Source organism: Aulostomus chinensis, chromosome 16, assembly GCF_037954235.1.
Source record: "Aulostomus chinensis isolate RoL2024-O1b breed Wild chromosome 16, RoL_Achi_v1.0, whole genome shotgun sequence".
Lineage (NCBI taxonomy): Eukaryota > Metazoa > Chordata > Actinopteri > Syngnathiformes > Aulostomidae > Aulostomus > Aulostomus chinensis.
Genome location: NC_141335.1, coordinates 5,866,776 through 5,880,952, shown reverse-complemented (window position 1 = coordinate 5,880,952; position 14,177 = coordinate 5,866,776). Strand labels below are relative to the sequence as shown.

General features: G+C 42.7%; 1 protein-coding gene across 17 annotated transcripts in view; it reads right to left on the bottom strand.

The window, feature by feature from the left end:
- Positions 1 to 3,530: 3,530 nt before the first annotated feature.
- Positions 3,531 to 14,177, bottom strand: part of camk2g2 (calcium/calmodulin-dependent protein kinase (CaM kinase) II gamma 2) — a 105,041-nt gene continuing 94,394 nt past the window's right edge. For 6 of the 17 annotated variants that reach the window (XM_086179663.1, XM_086179657.1, XM_086179667.1 and 3 more), the window contains 5 exons: positions 11,733 to 11,787; positions 7,495 to 7,570; positions 7,288 to 7,382; positions 6,304 to 6,555; positions 3,531 to 5,167 (listed from right to left, as the gene is read on the bottom strand). In XM_086179663.1, coding sequence (XP_086035789.1) covers positions 6,323 to 6,555; positions 7,288 to 7,382; positions 7,495 to 7,570; positions 11,733 to 11,787 — 459 coding nt within the window. In that variant the 3' untranslated portion in view covers positions 3,531 to 5,167; positions 6,304 to 6,322. Of the gene's footprint in view, positions 5,168 to 6,303; positions 6,556 to 7,287; positions 7,383 to 7,494; positions 7,571 to 11,732; positions 11,788 to 12,914; positions 12,960 to 14,177 lie in introns of all 17 variants that reach the window. The other 11 variants (XM_086179656.1, XM_086179660.1, XM_086179662.1 and 8 more) reach the window with 3 other exon arrangements.

Genomic DNA, 14,177 nt, shown 5'->3' with positions numbered 1-14,177 from the left:
TCTCAGTTCTTTTATCAGTTATTATGTCCAAGCACGTCTTTGCTCGGTTTTAACCTGAGCAGGGGTGCATTCACTCCTGGGAGGGGCTGCGTTCGTGGAGCTGCAGCAAAGATAGACGCTCTATATCGCTAATAAACAGGTTTTTGTGGTTGCCGAGGCTGCTTTGAAGGACACCCACACCCACCCCCCCAAATCACCAGTATCCTGAATGAGCCAACACGAGAAAACAGACCTGACTGACAGAGGAAAGAAATTCACCATGAATCGGGTATGAATTCTCCTTCTGACATCTTTATCTGAGAATGGAAACTTGAGACCCTGCAAGACCAAAATCTGCCTCACGCTAACACGCCGCCGGCAGCTCAGACGAGTTTGTACGGTCTCTGGCGCGCCCCCGTGGTGACTGGTGGAACTGCAGCTTGAATATAGCAAGAGGATGTTTGTGCATGTTCATTTAGACCAGGGGTGGGCAACCATGTGCCATGGAGGGCAACTGTGTGCCATGGAGGGCAACTGTGTGCATGCAGGTTTTCCTTCCAACCAAACGCTTTAACAGGTGATTCCTCTGATTAACACACCTTCAGCCACAGAAGAGTGTTAATCAGAGGAATCACCTGTTAAAGTGTCTGGTTGGAAGGAAAACCTGCATGCACACAGTTGCCCTCCATGGCACATGGTTGCCCTCCATGGCACACGGTTGCCCTCCATGGCACATGGTTGCCCTCCATGGCACATGGTTGCCCACCTCTGATTTTGACCATTAGATGAGCAAAAGACAATTTAGCACTCAACATATTGATAATATTCAAATAATGTTAGTAACACATTATTGATACTTTACAAGCAGTAAGTATAAGAAGTTTTTAAATAAATTTTTACATTAAACACATTCTGCAATAACTCAATAAGTTGAATTATGGCTCTTAAATTATGCGTCGACATGAAGTTGCACCAGGAGAGACAACACGACGACGGTATTGAAATGTTATTTTTATTAAACACACTTCAGTTTTTCAGTAATAACAAAGAACAACCATCCAAACAAACACTGGGTAGTTTTAAATGTATGAGTTTTATTAACTGTATGGTCATGCAAAAAAACCCAGCATCCAATTGAGAATAGACAGATGTAGCCCCTTCAATATAAGGTTACAATGCAATTAATTTACTGACAAAGGGGCACATACAAGCTAAGGCTTTTTAACTAATCTTTTAATGCATTTTAATGTGGGAAAACACCACTTGATTTTGATATCTTGTCGTTTCATTACCTCGAGGATGCAAGTAACATAGATTTCCATTTCTTCAAGTAAACAGTGAAAAATTACTAGAAAGTAGACATGCATATTTCTCCCCATTTGTAAAACTGCATATATAGAGTTGCTGTTCGAGAGCGTGGTTTTTTTTAAAGATTTTTTTTCTTCTTCTGACATTTGTTTGCAACATTTCAAGGATCTTTCTGCCCCTCAGTTCATACGCGTACTGTAGCTGGAGATGTTGGTGTGTTGTGGAGTTTGCTGATCGGTGCGATGTAGGGAGTTGTTGGTGTGATCGGCCCCGAAAAGTTGTCAAGAATAAGTTAACATTTGGTCACAAGTCCTACGTACAAGCTGGAGACTCAGACCTTGATACCCTGTCATGTTCAGCCGCTGCGTTTGTGTGTGTGTGTGTGTGTGTGAGAGATACTTCAGCTTGAGCAGCAAGTTTGCTCTCGTAAGAATTCAGTGATGTGATAAGACTGAGACATTCTGGACCTTTTTAGGAAGTTTGCAGTAATTTTTCAGATTTCTATGATTTAAAAAACCAAATCTCATCACACTCAGAATAAGAGAGAGCAATCTCAGAATGTATCAACCTATGATGAGAACAAGTTTGGTTATTTCAAGATGACAAAATCATTTATTTGTGCTCTCAAGATAAGAGTAGTAATGAGCTTGACCAGTCTTGGCTGTTGGTACCAATGATCTTATTGAGGATGACCCCTTAAAACATGCTGTTATATCAAAGGTCATGAGAAGGGTTTTTGTACTACAAATTGGACAAATACACATAGCAGACCTTCATTTGTGCAGTGCCAATCAGCTTAAGTACCAAAAAATGAAACTTACAAGCAACTTTTGTGCCATGAACACACACACACACACACACGCACACACACACGCGCGCAACCATACACGGACAACAGTGAGCGGCGAACGGCGGAGGCTCAGAGAAGCAACATCTCCAGCAGCTGAAGTCACTCAGATGCTGGCTGCGTCTCGGTACGAATGGAAACTACGCTAATGATTTAAGAAGGTCGTGAGACGTTCGGTCACCTCGTGGTGCGACTGCTCGCCGACGATTTATTAGACAACTAATCAACTCCAACACGTTTGGAGAAAGCAGCTGGTGCAGTGATCTCTCTGTCTCAGTAGAATCCACATGGACAGGTACCGGTTCTTCACGGCAGGAACCCGCTATGACATGTAGGGGGCTGGGAACAGGTGGAGGGTTCATAACCATCTAACTTCCTAATTTTATTGTGGTAATGAGTTCATTTATCTTCTAATTGAGATCATGAGCTCTTTTATTTAAAAATATAACACTGAACTCCCAAACTACACTGACATTAGGAGGTGTAAATCAAAAGCAGGGACGTTCTCAGCTTCCGGGAAGAGGGATTCTTGCTCAGGTGTATTTTGGGGCTTCATGTCAATAGATTTGAAAACTGGACACGCTTTAAAACTTCCGCATCAGACGACCGGCCCACAGCACAGAGCTCTACATGTTTAAGTAGTGATTTTACAGTGTGTGTGTGTGTGTGTGTGTGAGATGGTGGAGGGGCAGAGTTTTTCATGGCGTGTCTGATTATGTCACAACACTCAGAAGCACGGGTGGTAGATACAGTAGACGGGACTCACGTATGACGTCTTTTTTTGTTTTTTCTTCCATCTGTTGGACGTGAGGGGAGACAGGATATGTGACGTCAGTTTTTGAAGCAACCACCAGCAACAGTCTAAGTAGTGCACGAGTTACCATGGAGCAGCACAGCACAGAGACGGGACGGGACGGCAAGCCTCACCTCCTCCGCCGGTACAAAGTCACACACACTCGAACGACACTGAAAAAGAGTGCTTGAACCACTGACCGATATGTTTAGTCCTCTTAAAGGGAGAATCTTTGACCTCTGTGTGCTTTTAGGAGGGGTTTTAGTGGGGACGACAGTAGAAAAGGGTTGTTGTTTTTGTTGCCTTCATTCATTTCAACCCTTAACGTTTTTTTTTTGTGGGTTTTTTTTTTGTCTTTTCTTCCTATTTTTACAGTTCTGGCTAAAACAACCGATTAAAAATATCAACACCAAAACACTAACAACTACAACATTTACGAGAGAATTTGTGACAAAAAAATAAAAGGGACCAAAGTCTTTGATTGCCATCAGCAAAAGGTCCCATAGCCCTCTTCCCCTCAAGACTTTTTTTTTCTTTCAAATTTTTTTCCTTTTTCTCTTTTGGTCCATCCCTGGCCAGCAGTCCCCCCCCCCCCACCCCCCGCATTCCCCTCCCCCCCTTTTTTAAAACATGCTTTTTAATAAGTGCCAAGACTTCACACAGAAGTACAGCAAGCCAAGACGGACGATATACAGATTTTAAGAACACAATCAGAACAATAGACAGGCATAAGGGTGACATCATCATCATCTTCATCATCAACACACGCCATGGTGTTACTAAGACAAGGACGGGAGGGAAAGGGTGATGGGGGGTAGTTATTAGAAAGGTGGAGGATACTGGAGGCAGGAATGATAGAAGTAGAAGGGGAAGGATTAGGCGAGCGTAACCTGAAGTTGCAGAGAGGTTCACTCCCTCCGATCACAACAGCATCGAGTCTTAAGTGTCTGTGCGAGGAACAGTACAGGCCATTAGATAGTTGAAATTAACCATGCTTCACATCAAAAATACGCTAAAGAAGGAAGAACAGAACCAAAAACCAGTGTGTGTCCGTGCTTTCAGGTTAGGTAGTTCAGGGATGTGAGGGGCTTCAGACACACAGCGCCACCTAGTGTCCGATTTTTAACGCTGCGGGGGCTGACTGGATGGGGGCCTTCTGCAACTTCAGGATGAGCTGGCCTGGTTGTTGTGTCTTCAGAGGCTCTACCCTTAAATGCTGGAGTGCAGGGACCTTGAGAGTGTGTGTGTGTGCATGCACGGTGTGTGTGTGTGTGTGTGTGTGTGTGTGTGTGAATACATGGGTCTGTATTTACACCGAAGGACCTCAAAGCAGGGAAAAAAAAAAATTACACCCACACGCATGCTTGCGACCCCCTCCCCCCAAAAAGTATATTTTCCATTATCTCCTATATAAATATCTATTTATACACTCTTCTGTTAAATAAAATCCCCTGTTTGAATAAAGATGAACAGAAAATACTTTAAAATACATCATTCAGGAGATTAAAAACAAACTAATAAAACGAGAATACAAAAATGGACAAAATAAAAATCCCTTTAGTAACGTGTCACAACCCCTTATGTAAAGATTAAAACCTGACAGTTAAAACGGGTGTAAATTCTGATATTTTTATAGCTCCCCTCTCATAAACCCCACCCAGATTTATCTGTTAAAAATAAAAACAAACTTCTATGAATTTTCCGTTGACAAAACAAGATCAAATAAATCACATTTTGGCTTCCCCTGTCTTACTCAATACACGTGTGACTTCTTTTTGTTATTTTATATATATATGTATATATATATATGTATTTATATATACAGTATCTATATATGTTTTTGTTTTAAAACATGTTAATACTTTTCCAGACAGCAGACGAAACAAAGACGGGGAAATAAAGGCCATGGGAAAAAAGGAGCAGGACGGCATCACCCCTGTGTCGCCACCAGAAGCATGCACCATCTGCAGGAGGGGACTGACATCAGCCGGGCCCCAGCCTCGTCTAGCTAGGGTTGGACTGGATCGGTGTTGGTCGGTGTGATCGCTCATTCAGCCAAAGCTTTTAAAGTATGCTTTTTTTGTTCTTTTTTTGGATCATTTTGTTTAATTTTCTACTTTATAATGTATTTCCCCCTCTACTTTTGTGTTTTGAAACTTTCCAAGCAACCTCTTCCCGGCCAGCATCCAGGTACCAATCCGACCACGGAGAATAAATGCTCCAAACAGCTTCAGGCAAAGCTGAGGAAGGAAGAATGTAACGGTTATTGGTTTCTCGAAGGTTTCAGTTCACACAGAAATGAACAAACATCTGCTCCAATGTTCTTGTGGTCGCTAGCAGTGATTTAGATTGTGGAGTTTGAGGTTTTGAGAGATCTGTCAGAGATTTTTAACATTGCAGGATCTTTGTTTTTGCAACTCCAAACCTCAAAACTTACTCATCCAGAAACCATATGTTCATTTCTCTGGAGGAGCCAAATGTTTTCTTTAAAACTAGCTAGTTTTAGGCAGCTAAGTAGGTCCAAAGAAAGCGAATCACAACGAGGTCTTTGGGGTCATCCAGAGAGCAAGCAAATAAATCCTCAACTAGAGAACGTGAAGGAGTTCAGGGACCAAAAGTGAGACCACTGAGAAAAGCAGCAGTGGTCACAGAGGAAAAATCCCTTTCTGACATCTGAAAGAGTGAGTTTCCTCTTTGAGTCGGCTGGTCTGAACTGCTGCTGCTGCTGGTTTATTGTACCACAGTGAGGCGCTATGACTCCCAGAGAGCAGGGCGGTGTCCTCCTCCTTAATCTTACAGCGTTATGTTTTGTGGAGCCAGGACAGACCGTACCAAGCTTGGTGAGAGTAAAATAACCTCTGAACAAATTGTACCTTGAAGGTTACGGACTGTTTTAATGTCGGGTGGCACATTATGCAAGGGAAAGAGAGAGACCTGTTTCTGTCTGGTAATTTCTGAGCTTAATGCAGGCTTTATGCTAAGCTAGGCTAGTCTCCTGCCGACTCTGGACTTACTAGATAAACATGACATTTGTATTCTCTACCTCACATTCAGAGAGAAGATAAGGAAGCAAATTCAATTATTTTATCATCATACAGTATGTGCTTGTTGTTTTGAAGGTTAAAGTTCAAATGTTGTTCAGAGAATGAAACTGAGGCAAAATCGCGATCCACTGGTGATTGTAAACTTGCCTCAGTCTACATTTAAGCTGAGGCTAACGCTTCAGATGGGGTTTAGTGAAGGGTCTGTCTCAAGAGGCTCGGGGTTAAGAGGATTCAAGAGTTTGTGCCTCCTCCGCTGAGCCAAACATCCTGTGTGACTGAATCCTTGAACGCAACATAAATCTGATGTTGCCAGTCTGGTCATGTGACTTTACCTGGGCCTGAGTTCTCTGTTCACTGCAGGGGTGCAGCCGGCGCTCCTGAGCAGTGGAAGTGAACATTGAGCCATTTGGCGTCACGACGATGCCACACGCGCGTCTCCTCCGACTGGCAGGAGCGCGGTCGACCCTGGCTGTCGATGTACTGCGTCAGGCGGATGTAGGCGATGCAGGCAGCGTCCTCACCGATCAGATGGACGTGGGGATTGAGGATCGTGGTGTGCACGGGTTTACTGTTTTTACTCAGCACTGGCGAGACAAAGATGTGGACGTGTCAGAAGTCAACTTGCGGCTCAGTGACTCAGAGTGACATCACAGCTTGTGCTGTCAGATTCACGTGGCAGCTGGATGGTCGTGACAACAAGCACTCACTTCTTTTACCACTTTGTTTCTCATATTTGTGTAAGAGGTCTGCACACAACAATCAGGAGATGGATCTCTTATGTCTCGCTCACAGATGATGATTATGAATTTGGATCTAGTTGATGGGATTGGACAAAATTCTAGTGTATTACAAAATCAATCACAGCAGCTTTTCCAATCAAGCCTCAAGTTAATGGTCGGTCTGTCATAATTACTACATCTATTTGTCTCACAATAAAAAACAATTTTAATGTAAACACAACAGGAAATATATTGAGGTCCGTGTTTATGCTGAGGTTATGCCAGTTTGTTTACATAAAAAGCTCGCCAATATTTTGTGCTTGTTCTTTTTAACTTGTTTTATTTCTTAATATTTTTCACATTTCAATGCTGATGTCTGACTGAAGGTTTTTAAAAATTAAAAGTGAATCGCTCTTTGAAAGGGTGCTTTTATGCTATTACACCGAGATACAGCAGTCACAAAATGCTCTTAAAATGATAACAGTATAGTTTAATGCAATCATTTGTCAGATAATTTATTGCCAAGTAACAGGCCTGCCATTGTGAGTCTGCGCACTTACAAAAATTACGAATCCACACAAAATTCAGCAAACTTACGGTTCTCAAAGTAGAACTTGTGAAAGTCCATGCCCTCCACCAAGTTCCCCAGAGCTTCTGGCTCAAAAGAGGTCAGGCCTGGATCACAGATTCTCCTGTCAGAGAACAAAAGAACCATAAATAAAACTTTGCTTTAACTATGCAGAGCACATAATAACATTTGAAAGTCTGCACTTGAACCCAAAACATCCTGCAAATCAAACTTACGTGTAAGCCTCAAAATCCCCGTTGTTGATGGCTTCAATCAACTGCTCGGTCATCTTTATTATCTCCTGTTTACGAGCTGAAAGCAGATGTGGAAAGAAGGAAGGGAGGAGGGATAAGGAGCCCAGAGGAGGGTTCAGACCGTCAGAAATCATTTGGAGTTTGAAAATGCATAGCTCTGCTTCCTCGAGACTCGCTGCCTTACAAGGCTGAAACCTTTGACATTTGGAATAAGTTCATAACAGGGGCAACTCCTCTGGTAATAATCACTGTGACATTTGAAGGTGCCCTGTATGACAAAACCTTCCACACACTCACACACAGCTTCAAGAGTATCTGATGTAACAGTCAAGACGGCGTGCACGGCTGAAATGTCTCTAACAAAGAACTTACTGTTCAAAACTGAAATGACTCCAACAACGTCTCTCTCTCTCTCTCTCTCGCACACACACACACACACACACACACACACACACACACACACACATACACACTGATAGTTGACTGCAAATTCTAAAATCTACCAGAAAGGAAGAGAGTGAGGCATAAAAGTGAACACACTTGAGGTCAAAGCAAACACACAAACTGCAGATTCACTTCAACGCCAGTTCATCCTGAGGAGATGAGGACCACACACCACTCCTGCTGATCATAAAACCTTCTCCCCTCCGAGCCAACATGCAGCTGCTGAGCCAGAAAAGCCAGCCAGCTAATCGTCGTCTCCTGCATGTTCTCTCATGTTGATCAAGACTTCAAAAACTTTGAGGGGCACAAGCACTTCACCACCTGCCCGGCACTTACTCTGCTGCAGGTTGTAGCTGCAGCCTGACGGTGCCGACAGAGCTGTTTCAGGACGGGAGCTGGGAGCTCCAGGGGCGCTGGTGCTGCAAGCTGCCTCCTGCACAGGAGCGGCTGCAGGCAGGCACAGTCATCCCCATGAAACACAGTTAGAGTCAGTTTGTGAACCTGTGAAGTCGTGTTTAAGACTGTTTACACGAGTCGCACTTCACACATAAATCAAGCAATGTTTAGAAGACATTATAAAAATGAAGCAGGGGAACAGCAGTTGAACCTGACAGCCAGTAGATGGCAGCACAGGAGAAGAGGAACACTAGTTAGGGCTGCAGGAGGAGCGCAAAAGACTTTTTAACACCACAATATTTGAATTTTGAAAGCACAGTTGCAGCTGATGCTGAAGCTGATGGACTGTTGTTGGGTGTAAGAGGAAGGAGGAGAAAGGTCTGAGTGGAGATGCGGATGCTGCAGACTTACAGGTGGGTGGTGGGCACTGAGGCGGGGTCTGGGTCTGCTCCTCAATGGTGCTGCACTGGCTTAACCCAGCACTGTCTGTGCTAGTGGACTCACAGGTAGTAACTACCCAAACACAAACACACCGACATGGAGCGTGGCAGCTGAAATCAGCGGAAATCACTGTGCTGTTGTAAGTCCTTGATCACAATCCACAAAAAAGGGCACACTGACAGTGGAGGAGGGAATGGGAGAAGTCAACTAAACACACTGAGAGACCTGGACGGACTTAACACAGCAACCAAAACTCCAAGTGCACAATCTGCAACGACACTGACTGATTTCAGCCCCTCCAAGCAGAAACACATTGGAAACAACACTGACATTCATTTTGAGTCATATTTCTGCATGGCTCTTTGGATGAAGTACGCTAGAGTACGGCAGAACACTAAAAGCCCCTTTCACACTGGCTTGAATGTTGCTAGTACAGGTTTTTTTGTGTGTGAGATGATAAAGGGCTGAATCAACATGCCATCCTGGGTCCACGTCCGGCGCAAAGCCATGACAAATTTCTGCAACATTTTTGTCATCTCAACCCCAAATTAAACCCTCTTGAATTCGAGCAGGGTTCTGACATCATTCAGGCAGTGTTTAGTTAAAAAAAAAAAAGAAAAAAATATATTGAATAGAAAAAGGAGTGCTGATGCGCTCCGTGTTGCTTTCTTTTACACTGTTTGGGTGCCCTGTTTTCTGAAGCATTTAATTTGACATTAAAAATGACGCAACAGGAGAGAATAATAGAGTCCAACTCGCAATGGGACAAAGGGAAAGAGGTTAATCTGCTTTTTTTTTAGTGGGTTTACTTGTGTTTTAGATAAACCTGCCTATGCGCAGTGGCCTACAGTTGCCACCTTACATGGCAGCGTCTGCCTGCATGTGAATGAGGCGCTAATGTATAGAAGGTGCTGTATAAATGAATCTACCATTCCAGTCACTCTCCCGTAGCTCTGTTCTTTTGCTCCATATCGACTCCTGAGGGGAATATCTGTCTCTTTGGCTGTTAAATGATCCACTATGTTCAAAAGCTAGTCGCTAACTTTGTCCATTTATCATTTGGTGCTGAGCAGGTGGTGAGAAGTGGGTTTTTACAGCTTTTTCCTCAAAAAAAAAAAACAACCAACAACTTTCTGCCACGTCTGCAAACAAAATTTCAGGCCGGAGAGCTTAACAATGAGCCGACACTCTCTGTAAATCTCTGAAGCTGAGAGCAGAGTCGGAGGATAATTCTCTGATTATAGCTGATTTAAGAAACTTTATGCATCAAGGCCACATGGAGATCAGAACATTTAAGCTGGAGATGTGCTTCTCTACAGACACTCTCTTACTTTTACTAACATGTTAACCTGAGCTTCATCTAAGACACGTTTCCTCTGTTGACCTTGAGGTTGTTTTGATGGTGGTGTGGCAGAGCAGAGACGTCACGTTTGAGACGGAGAGTGACTCTCCAGCAGCAACTGATAATCCACTATAAGATCAAGTGCTGGTAAACCGATACAAAGCTGCCATAAGTAGGTAGATTACCTGTTTCCAAGAAATCTCTCCGTAGCTCTGGCTAAGTTCATTCACACGTTAAACCTTAAAAAGAGCTCAAGACCAATAATTGGAGGCTTTAGTGTTGTGTGATGCCAGAACGGAGACTCACTCACTCACACACACACTAACTCCACAAATGCACAGACACACACACACACACACATCAGTTCTGGATGGTAAAAACTAACCTGCTTGTCAAAAAATGAGAATATTTGTGGAAAAACGTGACCAATAAGTGAGCTCATTGACCTCCAGAGGTCAAATGTTTGGAGGCAGCATGGCCACGACCTCCGCTACTCGTGTGCAATTAATGACTTTGAAGCTTGTGATTACTGATTACTGGGTGAATATATTTAGGTAATCATTCACTGGAATGACGTAATCAATGACGCAATCAATTTCGTTTGCAGTTCATTTGTTCGTTACTCTCTGCATTCAGCAGTGGAGAACTGCTGCGTGTCCAGTAACTTTTTAATGTTGTTTTTCAAGGTAAGATAAAGTAGCATGTTTTCATGAGGAAATACGCTTCTTTATACGGGAAAATACAATAAATAGTACTTGGTGTTGAGTTAACTGCATTAAAAAGTATCAAATCTATCAGAGAACCCTAACATCGACATTAAAAACACTTACTTCTAAAACTGGGTATTTGTGGTGCTTAAAAATGTAAAAAAAAAAAACAAGCTGTGTTATCAATTTGAGCTTGAGCGCAATGAAATCTTACACCAGCTCTGAACTTGTGTAAACAAATTTAGATTTGACCTGAGGTGAATTGTGGTTCATGGACAGGAGTTGGAGAGTTGTTTTAACAGCAGATGTCATGTCACTGATGAAGGTGTGTGCGTCACGACAAATCCTTACTGTAAATGTGTAGCCATTAATTAAGCCATTGTAGCTATTGACGAGCAAACATAATAGCGTCTTCGCCTGAAGTACCTTCAGGCTCAGGCCCTAAAAAAAAAAAACCTCTCTAAAAATTGCCATCTATACAGAGTGCGTACAGCTCTCAGTAATGTTACTATTTAAAATCACCTGATAATTCCAATTAATATTCAACCGTGTACACCAACCTTCAAATGTCACCTTTCAAACTTGTGATTCTGGTCAAAAAAAGAGATCATTTAAGGTTGGAAACCAGAGCCATTGAAGAGGATGAACTCGCTGACAAAGCGCGACACCACCAGGGGTTTGTTCCAGACGTGAGGTGAGACATGAGAGCTAACAGGAAACACGTCACCCAGGTCATGTATTTACATCCAGGCGTTGACACCAAATGTGTGTTTTTAAATGCTCAAATGTGACACACACGCATGACCTCACACACAGAGGAAGACCTCAATCATCTACCTGCACAGTGACCGTAAGGAAGCATGCAGAGAAGGTGAAACTTGGACAAGTACCTTTCCTACCTTTCATCTCCTCCTCTTCCGTGTTGTTGCAGCTCTCTGTGGAGCCCTGAAGAAATCACACAGAAACAAAAGGGAAGGGGGGGGGGGTACGGATAAAGAAGGGGGTTGGGAGGGATAGCAAGAGAAAACATATTTTAATGTTTGACTGAGATGCGGTTCTGGAGGCTTTGGACACAAACACAGCCAACCTGACGGACAGACGGACAGGCAGACAACTCCCTCCCAGGAGCACAAACCAGCCAGGACAGCAGTGAGGGGAAGCGCAGAGAGCCACATATATGGAAGCAGACCCTTGAGTGTAACTGTCGCCAATTTTGAACAGGAGGACGTGTTGCCAGTGCATGTTAGTGCCAGTGTGGCCAGGCTTTGGGAGAAAAGTGCCAATGTAAAGAAAACTTGGGTATTTAGTGGGATTAGTGTTCTGCAAGCTTGTACTACTGACATGACAGTGCAAGCAGCGTGGCAGCTGGTTCCTACCAGTGTTGCCAAGTATATTGGTCTAATTTCTAGTCCAATTACCTCACATATCGTCAGACTCATTTAATAAGGAGCATTTGAGGAAGATAAAGGCTTATTCTTAAAACATTATAATCTTATTTTCAGGAAAAAGGTACATTTTTCTTACGGCATCATCAGATTTAAGGAAATTAAGATGGTTCTACCTCTTTCAGGCAAAATCATCACCCATAAATACAATGAGAAAAATAAAAGCACAACTTCTTAAAACAAGATTATGCTGTCTTTGAATGTCAGCCTTTTATCTTACTCTGATGCTGTGTGATGAGTTTTTTATGACAAGAAATTAGACAAACACACTTTGCAAGACTTTTTTTTTGCAGGGAATTTCAGAGAAATTTTGATTTAAAATTTGATTATCATCTAAAAAAATTAGTCGTGTAGTGAAGGAACTCTGGAGCAGTTGGAACGAATAAGTGCTACTACAATAAATTTGAACAAAAAAAACCCCCCTATAAAACGTACTTTGGAGATGGATTATGTTTTCACAAAGTGAAAACATAACATACAGTATTGCTTTGTTCTGGCATTAAACTCCAAATTCAACTGGAGATCTATTTTCAGAAAGTGGAGAATTTATTTAGAGGGAGAGAGACGTCTCCGCTAGTTGCCTGCGAGTGTTAGCCGTGGCGGTCGGTGGGAGAGAGAGCAGCTTACCTTGGTGCCATCAGCTGGGTTGTGTACAACAGTTGTCTGGGCTTCCTGGGGGGAGGCAGGAAACACTTTACCATGCAGGGAGGGGATGGATGTAGGGCACCAGGGAAGATGCCAAGGAATACCAACATATTCCATGACTACATACAAACACATATGAACACATACAAAACCACACGCATGTGCACACACCAAGCTCAGGGGCTAACAGGACAGAGCTGTGGACTATTTCGGTGATAACGAAGACGACAGGGGGCACCAAGGTGCTGGACATGTGCACCCCAACTCATGTCCTTGTAGGAGGAGTACAGAGCCTCGAAAATGCACCAACAGCCATGAACACTTGGAACAGCTGATCACATATTCACTGGCCGGGGCCGTGACTGAGGAGGAGGCATCTGCAGCCGCAGCACGTGCTTTTAAGTGTGACTGCTGCCGGTGCCACATTCCTGGTTCTCTGCGGTTCAGAACATTGAGCTGCACAGTGATGACTTCATTATATTTTACATGTATTTGTTATTTTATTTTATTTATTTATTTTTTTGCATGTAAGTAAAATGTTGAGTGACTAGGGTTGGGTATTCTTCACAGTTCCTCAATACCAACACATCTTGAGTTTGTTACGGCTTTCTTCGCTTTTAGTTTTAAGCTCCATTGCATTTTTCACACAATCGAGACAGTTTTATAAAACGAAACCAAAAATGTGTCGAGAAAAAAAAAAAAAAAGTCAGTCCAAAATACTCTTCTGGGAAAAAAAAAAATATAAAAAGCTTTTATAAAACAGTTTGAGTGAAATTACAATGAATTATGTATGTTTAAATGGTGCTATATTTAAATACATAATTAAATGGTGAATGTCTTGGCTGAGCAATAACTTTTGTGTAGCAGCAAATATAACCTTCAAGGCTTTTTATATATTGCAAGAAGAATACCTTGGTCCTTAGTCTTTTTTGAAACCTTCCCAATCAAAAAGCTCCTTCATCACAGCCTGGATCTGCTCGACGTTCCTGCCTGTTAAAAGGAAGGTTTTCGTCGCCGCAGCTGCAGGATGTGCTTGGAGTGGATAGGAGTGTGGTACTGGACCTGCTCTACTAGTAAAGTGTCATGAGATAATTTCTGTTGTGATTTGGCGCTATACAAATAAAACTGACTTGACTTTTATAAACTTCTGAGCGCTTCTTTCTTCAAATTACAAAACTCTTATTTTGTCTTATTAATCTCTTTAGATTTTTGTTGCAGCAGGTTAGCATTTTTCCAATCAAAGCA